The 16,271-nt window shown below is 44.8% G+C and overlaps 1 protein-coding gene across 2 annotated transcripts in view; it reads right to left on the bottom strand.

Annotated features, from left to right (window-relative positions):
• The window catches only part of LOC135519204 (GRIP and coiled-coil domain-containing protein 2-like), a 34,677-nt gene extending 19,938 nt beyond the window's left edge, over nt 1-14,739 (bottom strand). Inside the window, exons 1-10 of one of the 2 annotated variants that reach the window (XM_064944297.1) lie at nt 14,554-14,739; nt 13,934-13,993; nt 13,624-13,708; nt 6,429-6,496; nt 6,194-6,298; nt 5,720-6,079; nt 5,424-5,581; nt 3,514-5,302; nt 3,274-3,334; nt 2,848-3,047 (exon numbers count right to left, since the gene is read on the bottom strand). In XM_064944297.1, coding sequence (XP_064800369.1) covers nt 2,848-3,047; nt 3,274-3,334; nt 3,514-5,302; nt 5,424-5,581; nt 5,720-6,079; nt 6,194-6,298; nt 6,429-6,496; nt 13,624-13,708; nt 13,934-13,993; nt 14,554-14,559 — 2,892 coding nt within the window. In that variant the 5' untranslated portion in view covers nt 14,560-14,739. Of the gene's footprint in view, nt 1-2,847; nt 3,048-3,273; nt 3,335-3,513; nt 5,303-5,423; nt 5,582-5,719; nt 6,080-6,193; nt 6,299-6,428; nt 6,497-13,623; nt 13,709-13,933; nt 13,994-14,553 lie in introns of those variants that run through there. The other variant, XM_064944298.1, reaches the window with a different exon arrangement.
• Between the last annotated feature and the right edge of the window lie 1,532 nt (nt 14,740-16,271).

Below are 16,271 nucleotides of genomic sequence, written 5' to 3'. Positions count from 1 at the left end.
GGCTGTTCGCACTACCCTCTGTAGCACCTTACGGTCAGATGCCGAGCAGTTGCCATACTAGGTGGTGATGCAACTGGTCAGGATGCTCTCAATGGTGCAGCTGTAGAACCTTTTGAGGATCTGCGGACCCATGCCAAATCTCTTCGGTCTCCTGAGGGGGAAAAGGTGTTGTTGTTCCCTCTTCGACTGTTTTGGTATGTTTGGACCATAATAGTTCATTGGTGATGTGGACACCAAGGAACTTGAAACTCTCGACCCGCTCAACTACAGCCCTGTCGATGTTAATAGGGGCCTGTTCGACCCGCCTTTTCCTGTAGTCCACGATCAGCTCCTTTGCCTTGCTCACATTGAGGGAGAGGTTGTTGTCCTGGCACCACACTGCCAGTTCTCTGACCTCCTCCTATAGGCCGTCTCATCGTTGTCAGTGATCAGGCCTATCACTGTTGTGTTGTCAGCAAACTTAATGATGGTGTTGGAGTCATGTTTGGCCACACAGTCGTGGGTGAACAGGGAGTACAGGACTAAGTACACACCCCTGAGGGGCCCCAGTGTTAAGGATCAGCGTGACAGACGTGTTGTTGCCTACACTTACCACGTGGGCGGTGGCCCATCAGGAAGTCCAGGATCCAGTTGCAGAGGGAGGTATTTAGTCTTGGAGTCCTTAACTTAGTGATAAGCTTTGTGGGCACTATGATGTTGAACGCTGAGCTGTAGTCAATGAACAGCATTCTCACGTAGGTGTTCCTTTTGTCCAGGTGAGAAAGGGCAGGGGGGAGTGCGATTGAGATTGCGTCATCTGTGGATCTGTTGGGGTGCTATGCGAATTGGAGTGGGTCGAAGGAATCCGGGAGGATGCTGTTGATGTGAGAAATGACCAGCCTTTCAAAATACTTCATGGATACCGACGTGAGTGCCACGGGGAGGTAATCATTTAGGGAGGTTACCTTCGCTTCCTTGGCCACAAGGACTATGGTGGTCTGCTTGAAACATGTAAGCATTACAGACTCGGTCAGGGAGAGGTTGAAGATGTCAGTGAAGACACTTGATAGTTGGTCAGCGCATGCTTTGAGTACCTGTCCTGGTAAGCCGTCTGGCCCAGCGGCTTTGTGAATGTTGACCTGTTTAAAGTTTTTGTTCACATTGGCTACTGAGAGCGTTATCACACAGCCATCCAGGACAGCTGGTGCTCTCGTGCATGCTTCAGTGTTGCTTGCCTCGAAGCGAGCATAAAAAAGGCATTTAGCTCATCTGGTCGGCTCGTGTCACAGGGCAGCTCGAGTCTGGGTTTCCCTTTGTAGTCCGTAATAGTTTTCAAGCCCTGCCACATCCGAAGAGCGTCAGAGCCGGTGTAGTAGGATTCAATCTTGACACTTTGCTTGTTTGATGGTTCATCTGAGGGCATAGTGGCTTCTGGTTGGGATATGTATGTACAGTCACTGTGAGGACGACGTCGTCAATGGACTTATTGATAAAGCGAATGACTGAGGTGGTATACTCCTCAATGCCATTGGATGAATCCCGGAACATATTCCAGTCTGTGCTAGCAAAACAGTCCTGTAGTGTAGCATCCTCGTCAGCTGACCCACTTCCGTATTGAGCAAGTTGCTGGTACTTTCTGCTATAGTTTTTGCTTGTAAGCAGGAATCAGGAGGATATAATTATGGTCAGATTTGCCAAATGGAGGGCGGGGGAGAGCTTTGTATGTATCACTGTGTGTGGAGTAAAGGTGGTCTAGGATTTTTTCTTCTCTGGTTGCATATGTGACATGCTGGTAAAAATTTGGTAAAACCGATTTAAGTTTGCTGCATTAAAGTCCCCGGCCACTAAGAGAGCCACTTCTGAGTGAGCATTTTCTTCTTTGCTTATGGCCTTATAGAGTTGGTTGAGAGCGGTCTTAGTGCCAGCTTCGTGGTAGTGAATAGACGGCTACGAATAATAAAGATAAAAACTCTCTTGGTAGATAGTGTGGTCTACAGCTTATCATAAGGTACTCTACCTCAGGTGAGCAATAACTCGAGACTTCTTTAGTATTAGACATCGCGCACCAGCTGTTATTGACAAATAACTCATCTTACCAGAGGTAGCGTCTCTGTTCTGCCGGTGCATGAAAATCCCGCTAGCTCTATATTGCCCGTATCATTGTTCAGCCACGTCTCGGTGAAACACAAGATGTTACCGTTTTTGTCCCGTTGGTAGGATAATCTTAATTGTAGGTCATCAATTTTATTTTCCAATGATTGCAAGTTAGCAAGAAGAACGCCTGCCAGTGGGAGTTAACTCGCTCGCCAAGAGGATTCTCAGAAGGCTGCCCAATCTGCGGCCCCTTTTCCTACGTCTTTTCTTCACGCAAAAGGCAGGGACCTGGGCCCGATCCAGTGAAAGCAGGAGATCCTTCTCGTTGGACTCGTTAAAGGAAAAGGTTTCTTCCAGTCCGTGGTGAGTAATCGCTGTTCTGATGTCCAGAAGTTATTTCCGGTCATCCATTCAGGTCTAGAACAAAACTCCCATTAAACACAGCAGAGTGATTTGATCTCTAATGGCTTGCAGAGCCAATTCATAAAGACAACCGTGTGATCCCATTTAATGTGGCTGTTGTGCATTATACTAACTGAAACACAAACAGAAAGCTCTCTGCTGAACAGACACACTTAGCAGCTATGGCCAGAAAGCTAGAGCATTGGGGGAAAAGCCACTGATATTTTCCTCATCATCTCTTCAAGTGCTTTTTGTAATAAAACAGATTTGTACCACCGGCTAAATGAGCAATTCACTATTCTGTGTTGTTCATTCTGTATAAGGTAGGGATGTAGTGAGGGGTCTGGGCTAGGGGTCAGGGGTGAGTAGTACCTTGTATCCCTCTGCTCCATGGATGATGTCTTTCATTGAGCTGGTCACTCTCTCTCTCTCAGCCTTCAACACCTCCACTTCCTCCTTCAGAGACACAGCCTCTTTCCTGCTGGTGTCCAGCTCCTTCCTGGCTTTCACAGCCACCGCCTTGATCTTATTCATCCTCTCATCCTTCTCTTTGCTTTCCTTCTCCAGCAGGGCTGAGATGGAGGGATGAGACATCACACACAGATCATTGGAGGAATCAGCATCCCTCAATGATTGGCACTTTGTATCTGTCATTCTTAAATGAGCTTAATAAACATCTAGGAAGATCATCTCAAAACAAACAATAATTACATGTTTTGAATTGCTCATCTGTCATAGTATTATTACACAGAGTTCCCTGTTCTGTTCTACATTGGACAGTAGTAATTAGGAACATACCGATTTTCTCAGTGAACTCATTGGCTGTGTTCTCCTCTGAGACAGGAGACGGGGCTGAAGACTGGTGGGGGGGAAAGAGAGAGGGAGAGAGGGAGGGAGGGAGGGAAAAGTCAATCTGTAGAACTAATGAAAAATACCACAGCAGTCACTTTGACAAACCATGGCTTAGGAAAAAAGCAATCCCTTTATGTCCTTTAGATGGAGTGTAGATGTTTTGAAGAAGCCAGAAGAAGTACTTACCAGTAAGCCAGCCATCTCACTTCTCAGCTGAGATATCACTGTGTCCTTCTCTGTTAGCTGCTGTTGTAGCTCTCTCCTCTCCTTCTCCGCCTGTTCTTCCTCCTCTCTCGCAGTCTCTCTTCCCTCCTTTTCCTCCCTCTCTCTGTCTGCCAGTGTCTCTGTAGCCTGGCTGACCTGTGTCAGTAGTACTTGGTTCTCTGTTCTCATCTTCTCATTGGCCAGTTTCATCTCACTTAGGTCTTTCTGTAGAGCTTCAGTATCTCCTACCACCTCCCCCAGATTACTCTTCAGCAGGCTCCTCTCCTTCTCCAGCTCCTCTATACGAGCCTGCAGCTCCTCCAGCTCCTCCCCTGGGCTCCCCTGCACAGTCTTAGACCTCTCCCTCTGCACCACCTCTAGATTACTCTTCAGCAGGCTCCTCTCCTTCTCCAGCTCCTCTATACGAGCCTGCAGCTCCTCCACCTCCTCCCCTGGGCTCCCCTGCACAGTCTTAGACCTCTCCCTCTGCACCACCTCTAGATTACTCTTCAGCAGGCTCCTCTCCTTCTCTAACTCCTCTATACGAGCCTGCAGCTCAGCCACCTCCTCTCTTTGGCCTTGACTCGCCTCCACCTCCCTCTCTCTTTCCTCCCACAGCCTCATCACCTCCATCTCTCTGTCCTGCAGTGCTGACAGTGTTCTGTCTCTCTCTGTGCTCACCACATTGACTGTTTCCTCTAACTCCTGAACAGCACTCTCCTTCATCTGTAGCTGACAGAGGATCTCCCCGTTCTGCTTGCTCAGATCCTCCACTGAAGCCCTTAGCTCTACAGCTAACACTGTCTGCACCTCAAGAGATGCCTTTAGCTCAGAGGCTAACACTGTCTGTGCCTCTACTGAGTCCTTTAGCTTGAGGGCTAACGCAGTCTTCTCCTCCATAGACGTCTGCAGCTGCTCCTTCAGCCCCTCGGCTGCCTGTGTCTGCTTTAGGACGCTCTCCAGCCTCTTCTCCAGGCCCTGGACCTTTTCCAACAGGCTGTCTCTGTCTTCATCGAACCCTTTCACCCTCTCCACCAGACCATCTCGCTCCTCAGTAAGCCTTCTGACGCTCTCCTGTAGCTCCTGGACTGCAGAAGCCGCCTGTTCCTTCATAGCTTCATACTGTCTGGTGAAGTCCCCGGTCCTCTGACCAAGCTCAGTCTCCAGGCCTCTCAGGATGTCTCTGGTGTGTTCGTACTCAGCCACCGCCTGGCTCCTGTCTAGGGACTCACACTGGGACCTCAGCTCCTGAGCCTGACCCTGCTGTTCTTGCAGGGTCAGGCTCTGGTGGGCTGCACCAGGGACAGGGCTGGACAGGCTCTGTCTGGGGCTGGAGCGGCTAGCAGGACTGGCAGGTAGTCCGTCCACTGAATCTCTCTGTGGGCCGCTCTGCTGGAGCTGAGTGAAAGCTTGAGCCTCCTGAAGGTCACGGTTAGGGGTTTCCAGGCTCAGAAGATCACGGTTAGGGGTCGCAACCTCCCGGGTCATCAGCAACTCTTCGATTTTAAACTGTAGTTCCTCCTTCTCTGTATGAAACTCCTCCCTCACCCTCTCAAGCTCCGCCTCCAGTTCAGTCTTCACATTGCCCAGGAAGGTCAGCTCGTCTTGCAGCATGGTATTCTGGAATTGCTGGGCGGATCGTAGCTGTCCGCTCTCTGTCTCTCCATCACTGGCATCAATCAGACTTAAACCAGACAGCTCCAACATCCTGGCTATCCCCGAGCTGTGGCCGCTAGGCTCCCCCTCTTCTTCCTGCACATCCTGCAGGAAGCTGTCATAACAAGAGGTAGAAGATTGGATTAATAAAGCACTTTTTCTATCTAATCAAAGCATTGTACTGTATATTGTATGACTTAGCTCGTCCATCACCAATGTGTAGCACTAGGCCCCACCTGTCTTTGAGAGCCAGCTGCTCACTGAGCTCCTCTTGGAGGAGTAGCAGTCTCTCTTTCTCCATCTCAAAGTCCTCTTCCAGAGCTCTCAGCTCCTTTTCATGTTGCACACTATGTTGAGCCAACTCCTCTCTCAGGTTCTCTACTTCCTGCTGGGCCTGAAAGGAAAGGAAAATAAACAAACACACACACTTTATTGCAACATTTAAAGCAGGTGGTCTTCATCAACTATCAGCTTACAACAGTGTAATGGTTTTTCTTTTGTGACATTTTTTATGCACAAATTTTGAACTAACCTCTGTCAGCGCCCTCTGGTGGTCTTCTTGCAGCGTTGAAGCCACCTGGGCGCTTTGCTCCAAGGCTGCAGCGAGCTCTGTCTGCAGACTCAGGATCTGTGACTCCAGGCTGCAGCTAACGGCTTCTACACTCTGGTTTGTGTGTTCCCTTTCTCTCTGCTTTTCTTTCTCTATTTCACTCTCTTTCTCTCTGTCATTCTCTTCTTTCTTCCTCAGAAGCCTCTGGAAGAATTCAACTTCTTCTTTGTGTTTGGCTTGGGATGAGTCTAAGCTCTTCTCCAAGGCTGCAATTTTTTTCTGGTGGTCTTCCTTGGCCTGGTCCAACTCTCCCAGCAGGGTGGCCAGTTTCCCTACTGCATCCTGGTCATATTCAACAGAAAACAAAGGCTAAACACCCTGTAGTTATCAAGGGCCAGGGTAGGTGACTACTGGTCTGGCCTACACAGACAGATGACATGGTCTACTATAGTTCACCTGTTCCCGGTGCTTGACCTTCTCATTCTCCTTCCGCAGCAACACCACACTCTGCTGGGTCTCAGCCTTTTCCAGCAGCAAGGCACTCATCCTCTCGGTCAGTTCCTAGTAGAACAGAATGAAAAACACATTACTGACAAACACTCATGAATAAAATAGAAATGAACAGAACACCTTTGCACTTCAGCAGCATGAGATTATACATTTTCTCATTTAAGATTTTAAGACCACAAACCTGTATGATGGAGTCACCTGAATTGCCTTTTGGCTGAGACTTGAGAGTATCAACCTCCTTTTCCAAAACTGAAAAAAAATATGGAGAAACAGAAAGGACAACAATTATTAAAAAAGGAAACCAGCTACAGTATTAATATTATCAACGATCACAACATTGAATGGTAAACCGTGAATAGATGTCAGCATTCGAACAAAACTGAAAGTGCAAACACCAGCATTTACCCATGGTAAGGTGACTGGGAAAATGGTTGAATGCTAACAATGTATTTATTCCCTCCATAAGGCAATCAAACAGGCAAAACGTCAGTACAGACAGAAAGTGGAGTCGCAATTCAATGGCTCAGACACGAGACATATGTTGCAGGGTCTACAATCACGGACTACAAAGGGAAATCCAGCTGCATCGCGGACACCAACGGCAGTGTAACCTAGTGGTTAGAGCGTTGGACTAGTAACCGGAAGGTTGCGAGTTCAAACCCCCGAGCTGACAAGGTACAAATCTGTCGTTCTGCCCCTGAACAGGCAGTTAACCCACTGTTCCCAGGCCGTCATTGAAAATAAGAATTTGTTCTTAACTGACTTGCCTGGTTAAATAAAGGTAAAATAAAAATAAATTGCTGCCAGACAAGCTAAACACCTTCTTCGGCTGTTTTGTTGACAACAGTGCCACCGACGCGGCATGCCCCCAAGGACTGTGGGCTCTCGTTCTCCGTGGCCGATGTGAGTAAGAAATGTAAGCATGCACAAGCCCAGACGGCATCCCTAGCCACGTCCTCAGAGCATGTGCAGACCAGCTGGCGGAAGTGTTTTTACAACTGTCCCCACTTGTTTCAGGATGTCCACCACTGTTCCTGTACCCAAGCTAGCAAAAGGTTACTGAACTAAATTACTATCGCCCCGTAACACTCACTTCTGTCATCACCCCCCCACCCCTCTTTTTACGCTACTGCTACTCTCTGTTTATCATATATGCATAGTCACTTCAACCATATCTACATGTACATACTACCTCAATCAGTCTGAAAAACCGGTGTTTATGTAACTTCGCTACTTTTATAGCCTCGCTACTGTATATAGCCTGTCTTTTTACTGTTGTTTTATTTCTTTACCTACCCATTGTTCATCTAATACCTTTTATGCACTATTGGTTAGAGTCTGTAAGTAAGCATTTCACTTCGGCACACGTGACAAATAAACTTTGATTTGAAGTGCTTTGAGAGGCTAGTTAAGGATCATATCACCTCCACCTTACCTGACACCCAATATCCACTTTCATTTGCTTACCGCCCCAATAGATCCACAGGCGATGCAATCGCCATCGTACTGCCCTATCCCATCTGAGGAATACCTACGTCAGAATGCTGTTCATTGACTATAGCTCAGCATTCAACACCGGGCACTGGGTCTGAACCCCACCCTGTGCAATTGGGTCCTGGACTTCCTGACGGGCCACCCCCAGGTGGTGAAGGTAGGAAACAATACCTCCACTTCACTGATCCTCAACACAGGGGCCCCACAACGGTGTGTGCTCAGCCCCCTCCTGTACTCTCTGTTCACCCACAACTGCGTGGACAAGCACACCAACTCAATCATCAAGTTTACAGACGACACAACAGTAGTAGGCCTGATTACCAACAATGAGGAGACAGCCTACAGGGAGGAGGTGAGGGCACTGGCAGAGTCTTGCCAGGAAAATAAACTCTCCCTCAACAAAACAAAGTGGACTTCAGGAAACAGCAGAGGAAGGAGCACATCAAAGGGACGGCAGTGGAGAAGGTGGGCAGCTTCAAGTTCCTGGTCGTACACGTCACTGACGATCTGAAATGGTCCACCCACACAGACAGTGTGGTGAAGAAGGCTCAGCAACGCCTCTTCAACCTCAGGAGGCTGAAGAAATTCGGCTTGGCACCTAAGACCCTCAGAAACTTTCACAGATGCACAATTGAGAGCATCCGGTCAGGCTGTATCACCGCCAGGTACTGCAACTTCCACGCCCGCAACCGCAGGGCTCTCCAGAGGGTGGTACGGTCTGCCCAACGCATCACCGGGGGCACACTGCCTGCCCTCCAGGACACCTACAGCACCCGATGTCACAGGAAGGTCAAAAAGATCATCAAGGACATCAACCACACGAACCACAGCCCGTTCACCCCACTATCATCCAGAAGGCGAAGTCAGTATAGCTGCATCAAATCTCGGACAGAGAGACTGAAAAACCTATCTAAAAGCTATCAGACTGTTAAATAGCCATCACTAGCCGGCTACCACCCGGTTACTCAACCCTGCACCCCAGAGGCTGCTGCCCTAGATACAGTACCAGTCAAAAGTTTGGACACACCTACTCATTCAAGGGTTTTTCTTTATTTTTATTACTTTCTACATTGCAGAATAAAGACATCCAAACTATGAAATAACACATATGGAATCATGTAGTAACAAACAAAAAGTGTTAAACAAATAAGAATGTATTCAAAGTAGCCATCCTTTGCCTTGATGACAGCTTTGCACACACTTGGCATTCTCTCAACCAGCTTCACCTGGAATGCTTTTCCAACAGTCTTGAAGGAGTTCCCACATATGCTGAGCACTTGTTGGCTGCTTTTCCTTCACTCTGCGGTCCATCTCATCCCAAACCATCTCAATTTTAGGCCCCGACTCCAAAATTGCAAACGTTTCGCAGACAAGGTTTGTTAGCTAGGGTCGGGGTCAATGCTGTTGGTGGCTAGCTGACCATCTTGCTCAATATCCTAGTGGCATGTTAGCTAAAATATTAGCCTAGCTAACTAGCTAAACAATGTAGCTATATTCAGATTTCATACCAGTATTCATCTAGCCCAAGTAGGTATTTCCAAATCATTGTTTGATATTCATGTTGCTCATTAAAACGCAAGCACAATAGCTTTTTTAACACATTTATAAAATACATTTATAAAATATAGACAAACAGTATTTTAATTATATAGATATGTTTTTTTTGCCAGGCAGCCAGCCTTTTATGTGCATCCTATCGTCAACTTGGCCCATTTGTAATCTTCAGTAAAAAAAAGTGAATAAGCTTAATTCCGAAACACCTCTTTAGCTGTTCACTTGTAATACAAATATGTTATTTTTTTATTTTACCTTTATTTAACCAGGCAAGTCAGTTAAGAACAACTTCTTATTTTCAATGACGGCCTGGGAACAGTGGGTTAACTGCCTGTTCAGGGGCAGAACGACAGATTTGTACCTTGTCAGCTCGGGGGTTTGTCAGCTTGTCAGCTCGGGGTTTGGGCTAGTAACCTTCCGGTTACTAGCCCAACGCTCTAACCACTAGGCTACCCTGCCGCCAGTCAAAAGTAGGTTGTGTGATTGTGGAGGCCAAGTCATCTGATGCAGCACTCCGTCACTCTCTTTCTTGGTCAAATAGCCCTTACACAGCCTGGAGGTGTGTTGGGTCACTGTCCTGTTGAAAAACAAATGATAGTCTCACTAAGCCCAAATCAGATGGGATGGTGTATCGCTGCAGAATGCTGTCGTAGCCATGCTGGTTAAGTGTGCCTTGAATTCTAAATAAATCAGATAGTGTCACCAGCAAAGCGCCCCACACCATCACACCTCCTCCACCATGTTTCACGGTGGGAATCACACATGCGGAGATCATTCGTTTACCTACTCCGCATCTCACAAAGACATGGCGGTTAGAACCAAAAATCTCACATTTGGACTCGTAAGAACAAAGGACAGATTTCCACCTGTCTAATGTCCAATGCTCATGTTTCTTGGCCAAAGCAAGTCTCTTCTTATTGGTGTCCTTTAGTAGTGGTTTCTTTGCAGCAATTCAACCAGTAAGGCCTGATTCACATGCAGTCTCCACTGAACAGTTGATGTTTAGATGTGTCTGTTACTTGAACTCTGTGAAGCATTTATTTGGGCTGCAATCTGTGGTGCAGTTAACTCTAATGAACTTATCCTCTGCAGCAGAGGTAACTCTGGGTCTTCCTTTCCTGTGGTGGTCCTCATGAGCGCCAGTTTCATCATAGCGCTTGATGGATTTTCAAAGTCCTTGACATTTTCAGTATTGACTGACCTTTGTCTTAAAGTAATGATGGACTGTTGTTTCTCTTTGCTTATTTGAGCTATCCTTGCCATAATATGGACATGGTTTTTTTTGGGACCAAATATGGCTCTCTTCTGCATACCACCCCAACTTGTCACAGAGTGGGCAAAGCTGTCCTCAAGGCAAAGGGTGGCTACTTTGAAGGATCTCAAATATAAAACATATTTTGATTCATTTAACACCTTTTTGGTTACTACATGATTCCATGTGTTATTTCATAGTTTCGATGTCTTCACTAGTATTCTACAATGTATAAAATATCTTTTTTTTTAAACAACCTGGTGCTGTACATAGATATGGAATCACCGGCCATTTTAATAATGGAACAGTAATCACTTTAATAATGTGTACATACTGCTTTACTCATCTTATACGTACAGTTGAAATTGGAAGTTTACATACACTTAGGTTGGAGTCATTAAAACTTGTTTTTCAACCACTCCACAAATTTCTTGTTAACAAACTATAGTTTTGGCAAGTCGGTTAGCACATCTACTTTGTGCATGACACAAGTTATTTTTCCAACAATTGTTTACAGACAGATTACTTCACTTATAATTCACTGTATCACAAATCTAGTGGGTCAGAAGTTTACATACACTAAGTTGACTGTGCCTTTAAACAGCTTGGAAAATTCTAGAAAACTGTGTCATGGCTTTACAAGCTTCTGATAGGCTAATTGACATAATTTGAGTCAAGTGGAGGTGTACCTGTGGATGTATTTCAAGGCCGACCTTCAAACTCAGTGCCTCTTTGCTTGACATCATGGGAAATCAAAAGAAATCAGCCAAGACCTCAGAAAACAAATTGTAGACCTCCACAAGTCTGGTTCATTCTTGGGAGCAATTTCCAAACACCTGAAGGTACCATGTTCATCTGTACAAACAATAGCCTGCAAGTATAAACACCATGGGACCACGCAGCCGTCATACCGCTCAGGAAGGAGACGCATTCTGTCTCCTAGAGATGAACGTGCTTTGGTGCAAAAAGTGCAAATCAATCCCAAAACAGCAGCAAAGGACCTTCTGAAGATGCTGGAGAAAACAGGTACAAAAGTATCTACATCCACAGTAAAACGAGTCCTACATTGACATAACCTGAAAGGCTGCTCAGCAAGGAAGAGCCACCGCTCCAAAACCGCCATAAAAAAAAAATCCATTCTACTGCATATGGGGACAAAGATCGTACTTTTTGAAGAAATGTCTTCTGGTCGGATGAAACAAAAATAACCATTTGGCCATAATGACCATTGTTATATTTGGAGGAAAAAGGGGGAGGCTTGCAGGCTGAAGAACATCATCCCAACTGTGAAGCACCGGGGTGGCAGCATAATGTTGTGGGGGTGCTTTGCTGCAGGGGAGACTGGTGCACTTCACAAAATAGATGGCGTCATAAAAAAGGAAAATTAGGTGGATATAAATGGACAATGACCCCCAAGCATACTTCCAAAGTTGTGGCAAAATTGCTTAAGGACAACAAAGTCAAGGTATTGGAGTGGCCATCACAAAGCCCTGACCTCAGTCCTATAGAACATTTGTGGGCAGAACTGAAAAAGTGTGTGTGAGCAAGGAGGCTACAAACCTGACTCAGTTACACTAGGTCTGTTAGGAGGAATGGGCCACAATTCACCCAACTTATTGTGGAAAGCTTGTAGAAGGCTACCCAAAACATTTGACCCAAGTTAAACCATTTAAAAGGCAATGCTACCAAATACTAATTGAGTGTATGCAAACTTCTGACCCACTGGGAATGTGATGAAAGAAATAAAATCTAAAATAAATCATTATCTACTATTATTCTGACATTTCACATTCTTAAAATGAAGTGGTGATCCTAACTGACCTAAGCCAGGCAATTTTTACTAGGATTAAATATCGGGAATTGTGAAAAACTGAGTTTAAATGTATTTGGCTCAGGTGTATGTAAACTTCCGACCCCACCATACTCCTGTCTGCACATTATGCCCTCCCTGACTCTATTCTACCACGCCCAGAAATCTACTCCTTTTATTCTTTGTCCCCAACGCTCGAGGCGACCAGCTTTGATAGCCTTTAGCCGTACCCTCATCCTACTCCTCCTCTGTTCATCGGGTGATATGGAGGTAAACCCAGGCCCTGCATGTCCCCAGGCACCCTCATTTGTTGACTTCTGTGATCCAAAAAACCTTGGTTTCATGCATGTCAACATCAGAAGCCTCGTCCATAAGCTTGTTTTCCTCACTGCTTTAGCACACTCCGCCAGCCCTGATGTCCTTGCAGTGTCTGAATCCTGGCTTAGGAAGGCCACCAACAATTCTGAGATTGGGTGCATCTCAGCCATGCTCAAAACATATAACCGCCATCGATAAAAGACAGTACTGTGCAGCCGTCTTCATCGACCTGGCCAAGGCTTTCGACTCTGTCAATCACCACATTCTTATCGGCAGACTCAATAGCCTTGGTTTTTCTAATGACTGCCTCGCCTGGTTCACCAATGACTTTGCAGACAGAGTTCAGTGTGTCAAATCGGAGGGCATGTTGTCCGGACGTCTGGCAGTCTCTATGGGGGTGCCACAGGGTTCAATTCTTGAGCCGACTCTTTTCTCTGTATATATCAATGATGTCGCTCTTTGCTCTAGTTAAATAAAGGTGAAATAAAATTTTAAAAACTGTATATACTGTACTCTATTCTACTGTATTTTAGTCAATGCCACTCCGACATTGCTCGTCCTAATATTTATATATTTCTTTATTCCATTCTTTTACTTTTAGATTTGTGTATAGTTGTGAATTGTTAAGATTCTACTGCACTGGGGCGGCAGTGTAGCCTAGTGGTTAGAGCGTTGGACTAGTAACCGGAAGGTTGCAAGTTTGAATCCCCGAGCTGACAAGGTACAAATCTGTCGTTCTGCCCCTGAACAGGCAGTTAACCCACTGTTCCTAGGCCGTCATTGAAAATAAGAATTTGTTCTTAACTGACTTGCCTAGTAAAATAAAATAAAGGTAAAAAAACTGTTGGAGCGAGGAACACAAGCATTTTGCTACACCTGCTAAATATGTCTGTGAGACCAATAAAATGTGATTTGATTTAAACAATGTATGACAGATGCATCATGTACCTGCACATTTGGACTTCATCTTCTGTATGGCAGCCATCTGCTTCTTGGCAAACTTGATGAGGTCATCTTTGGACAATGTGTCCAACTTCAAAGAGGTACCAGTAAGACAAAGAGGTACCAGTCAGACAAAGAGGTAATAGTAAGACAAAGAGGTACCAGTCAGACAAAGAGGTACCAGTCAGACAAAGAGGTACCAGTCAGACAAAGAGGTACCAGTCAGACAAAGAGGTACCAGTCAGACAAAGAGGTAATAGTAAGACAAAGAGGTAACACATAGAAAGTAAGACATAGAAAGCATTATGTGCTGCACCTTTGACTTAGCGGCAGCACCTGGAGGAGGTGAGGTCACAGACTCTGGGCTGGTGTCCTGCTGTTGTAGAGAGAAAAATATGACATAAAACAGGATACAGGTATGACACATACACACCATACAACTGCCAACTAACTGAATGATCTATCACATTTGATCATACATTACTAGCTACTCATTATTATTTTCTAGATCAGTCAGTCAGTCAGCTATAATTTAACTACAATGCATCACGGATTTGACACTGCTCTCGAACAATGCCCCACCCACACACACACACACACACACACCAATCCAATCTCACCTTTGCAGCTTAGGCAAATACTAAAAGAAGCGACGAGTATGTATCACGTAACTAAACTCATCTAACGTTAGCTAGATTTCTTTCCCTGGTGATATGGAAGCATGTGTATACTTCTGGATAAGGAAACAACTAGCTAGTTGTCCATGGGTAACGTTACAGTACCTTGATAGCTAGCTAACTACACCAGTAATTTTGGCAAGATGTATGAGAACTAAAAAGTATTGTTAGCAGCTCAGTAAGCAGTAGTATCGCATATAGTTTATTACAATGGCGATTAAGTGCTACAATCACTTGTTTGTCGTTGGACCAAACTTACCTCCATCTTGATCGACGCAATTTAAGTACCCAATCGTTAACGTAATCTGTGTAACTGAATATCTGATATGTGTTCTTATATTGTACGATTTGAAAACGAAAGGATTTCAATATTTTGATGCTGTCAAATGCTTAGCTTCAGGTCATTTCCGCTTCAACCAACGTCCGTACGTTAATACGTCACAACGAACGTAGGTTAAATCTTCTTCATCGATGGTATATTGGCGATCACACAATTTAATGTGCATCCCGCCACCTACTATGCAGGATGGAAACAGGATTCCCCAAAAACGAAATAAATTACCAAAAAACGACCCCAAAAATCGATAAATAAAATAAGCTAAATCAAACTACTTTTCTGTAAAAATATGTAGGGCGGGTCTTCCGGGCCAGTACCCTTTGCATGTCTTCAGATGTAGAATCCTTGAGTCCCAAAAGTTTTCTGCAGCAGCCAGAGCTAGTGCTGCACAGTTTTTAAAAGTGTCATTTCTTCATTCACCGAGCGGGTCAGACACCCGGCACCGCCACACCAGGAATTCTCTTCAGGTATTCAACCTGAACATCTGTCATCACCCCTGAGATGACTCCTTTGATGGGTGCTCTACTCCAGTTCAAAACAGAAAACTACTGTTGTCTAGATTATTTTGAAGCCCACTGCAATCTTCCTCTCTTCTTCAGAAATACAATTAATCAAAATAAGACCATTACTGGTTGCTCGACAGACCCCACTTTTCCAAGCTCATACTTCACCATTTTTGACACCTCAAATGGGTTTCCCACTCATGCATCTTTTCTCAACAAATGCATCCACTCCAATTTCAGACAATGTCCTTTTTGTTCCACTTTTCGATACTACTGTTGTCCATTCAGAACATTAGTCTTCTCCAAATTCACCAAATAGTAAAAAGTGCAGAATTGAGTTAGTTTCAAAGTAACATTAGTTAATTATACCCTGGAATAGCCATTTCCAGGTGAACAAAATAGAAGAGCAGTCGCAGATAAAGTCAATCATAAATCAATCAGATTAATTACAAGTTGCAACAGGGAGACACCTCCAGCAATAACCTCCAGCACAGAAGCAGAGAAAATGTCTAACAGGCCCCTTAGAGGCCGGCCCGTTATATCCTAATCAGACAGCGTAAAGTATACTGTAATCATCAGCCAAAAAGCTTGTAGGAAGTCAAAACAAAAGGCTGGGACTTTGTCAGCTGCCACAGAATCACACAGTGTTACATAGAATACAATAATAATCAGTGTGTCCTGGGTTTTTATGCATCCAATGTGGCATAAATAACTAGTATAAACAGATATTAGTTTAATTCATAACATATAGCATATGGTCTAGTGACCATCGAATCGAGTGTTACAAACAGAACACTGGAAATCATGTAAATTACAGAAAGTATGTAATATGCTAAACATATACCTAAATATTCCCATTAAATACAGTACTCCAACAACTTAACTTTGTTTTAACTTTAAGTCGTTAGTGCAATTCAATCAGTGAAGGTGTGTAATTGTTTGGGATGCGAGAAACTATTGATGTTCTGTACATGGGACTAAGTAACCCAAATTCATTTTTAAAAAGGGTCTGTTTTTTCTCTCAGGCTAAACAGAATTGGTACATGTTTCACATAAATGACTATGTTACTGTAGCTACTAAATCATTTCCTGTCTGTATGTCACACATGCTATTCAGCAGGCTCCAGGAGTGAAGTC

The sequence above is a fragment of the Oncorhynchus masou genome, chromosome 29, assembly GCF_036934945.1.
Source record: "Oncorhynchus masou masou isolate Uvic2021 chromosome 29, UVic_Omas_1.1, whole genome shotgun sequence".
NCBI lineage: Eukaryota > Metazoa > Chordata > Actinopteri > Salmoniformes > Salmonidae > Oncorhynchus > Oncorhynchus masou.
The sequence above is the reverse complement of the archived record's forward strand: the minus strand, read 5'-3'. Positions and strand labels throughout refer to the sequence as shown.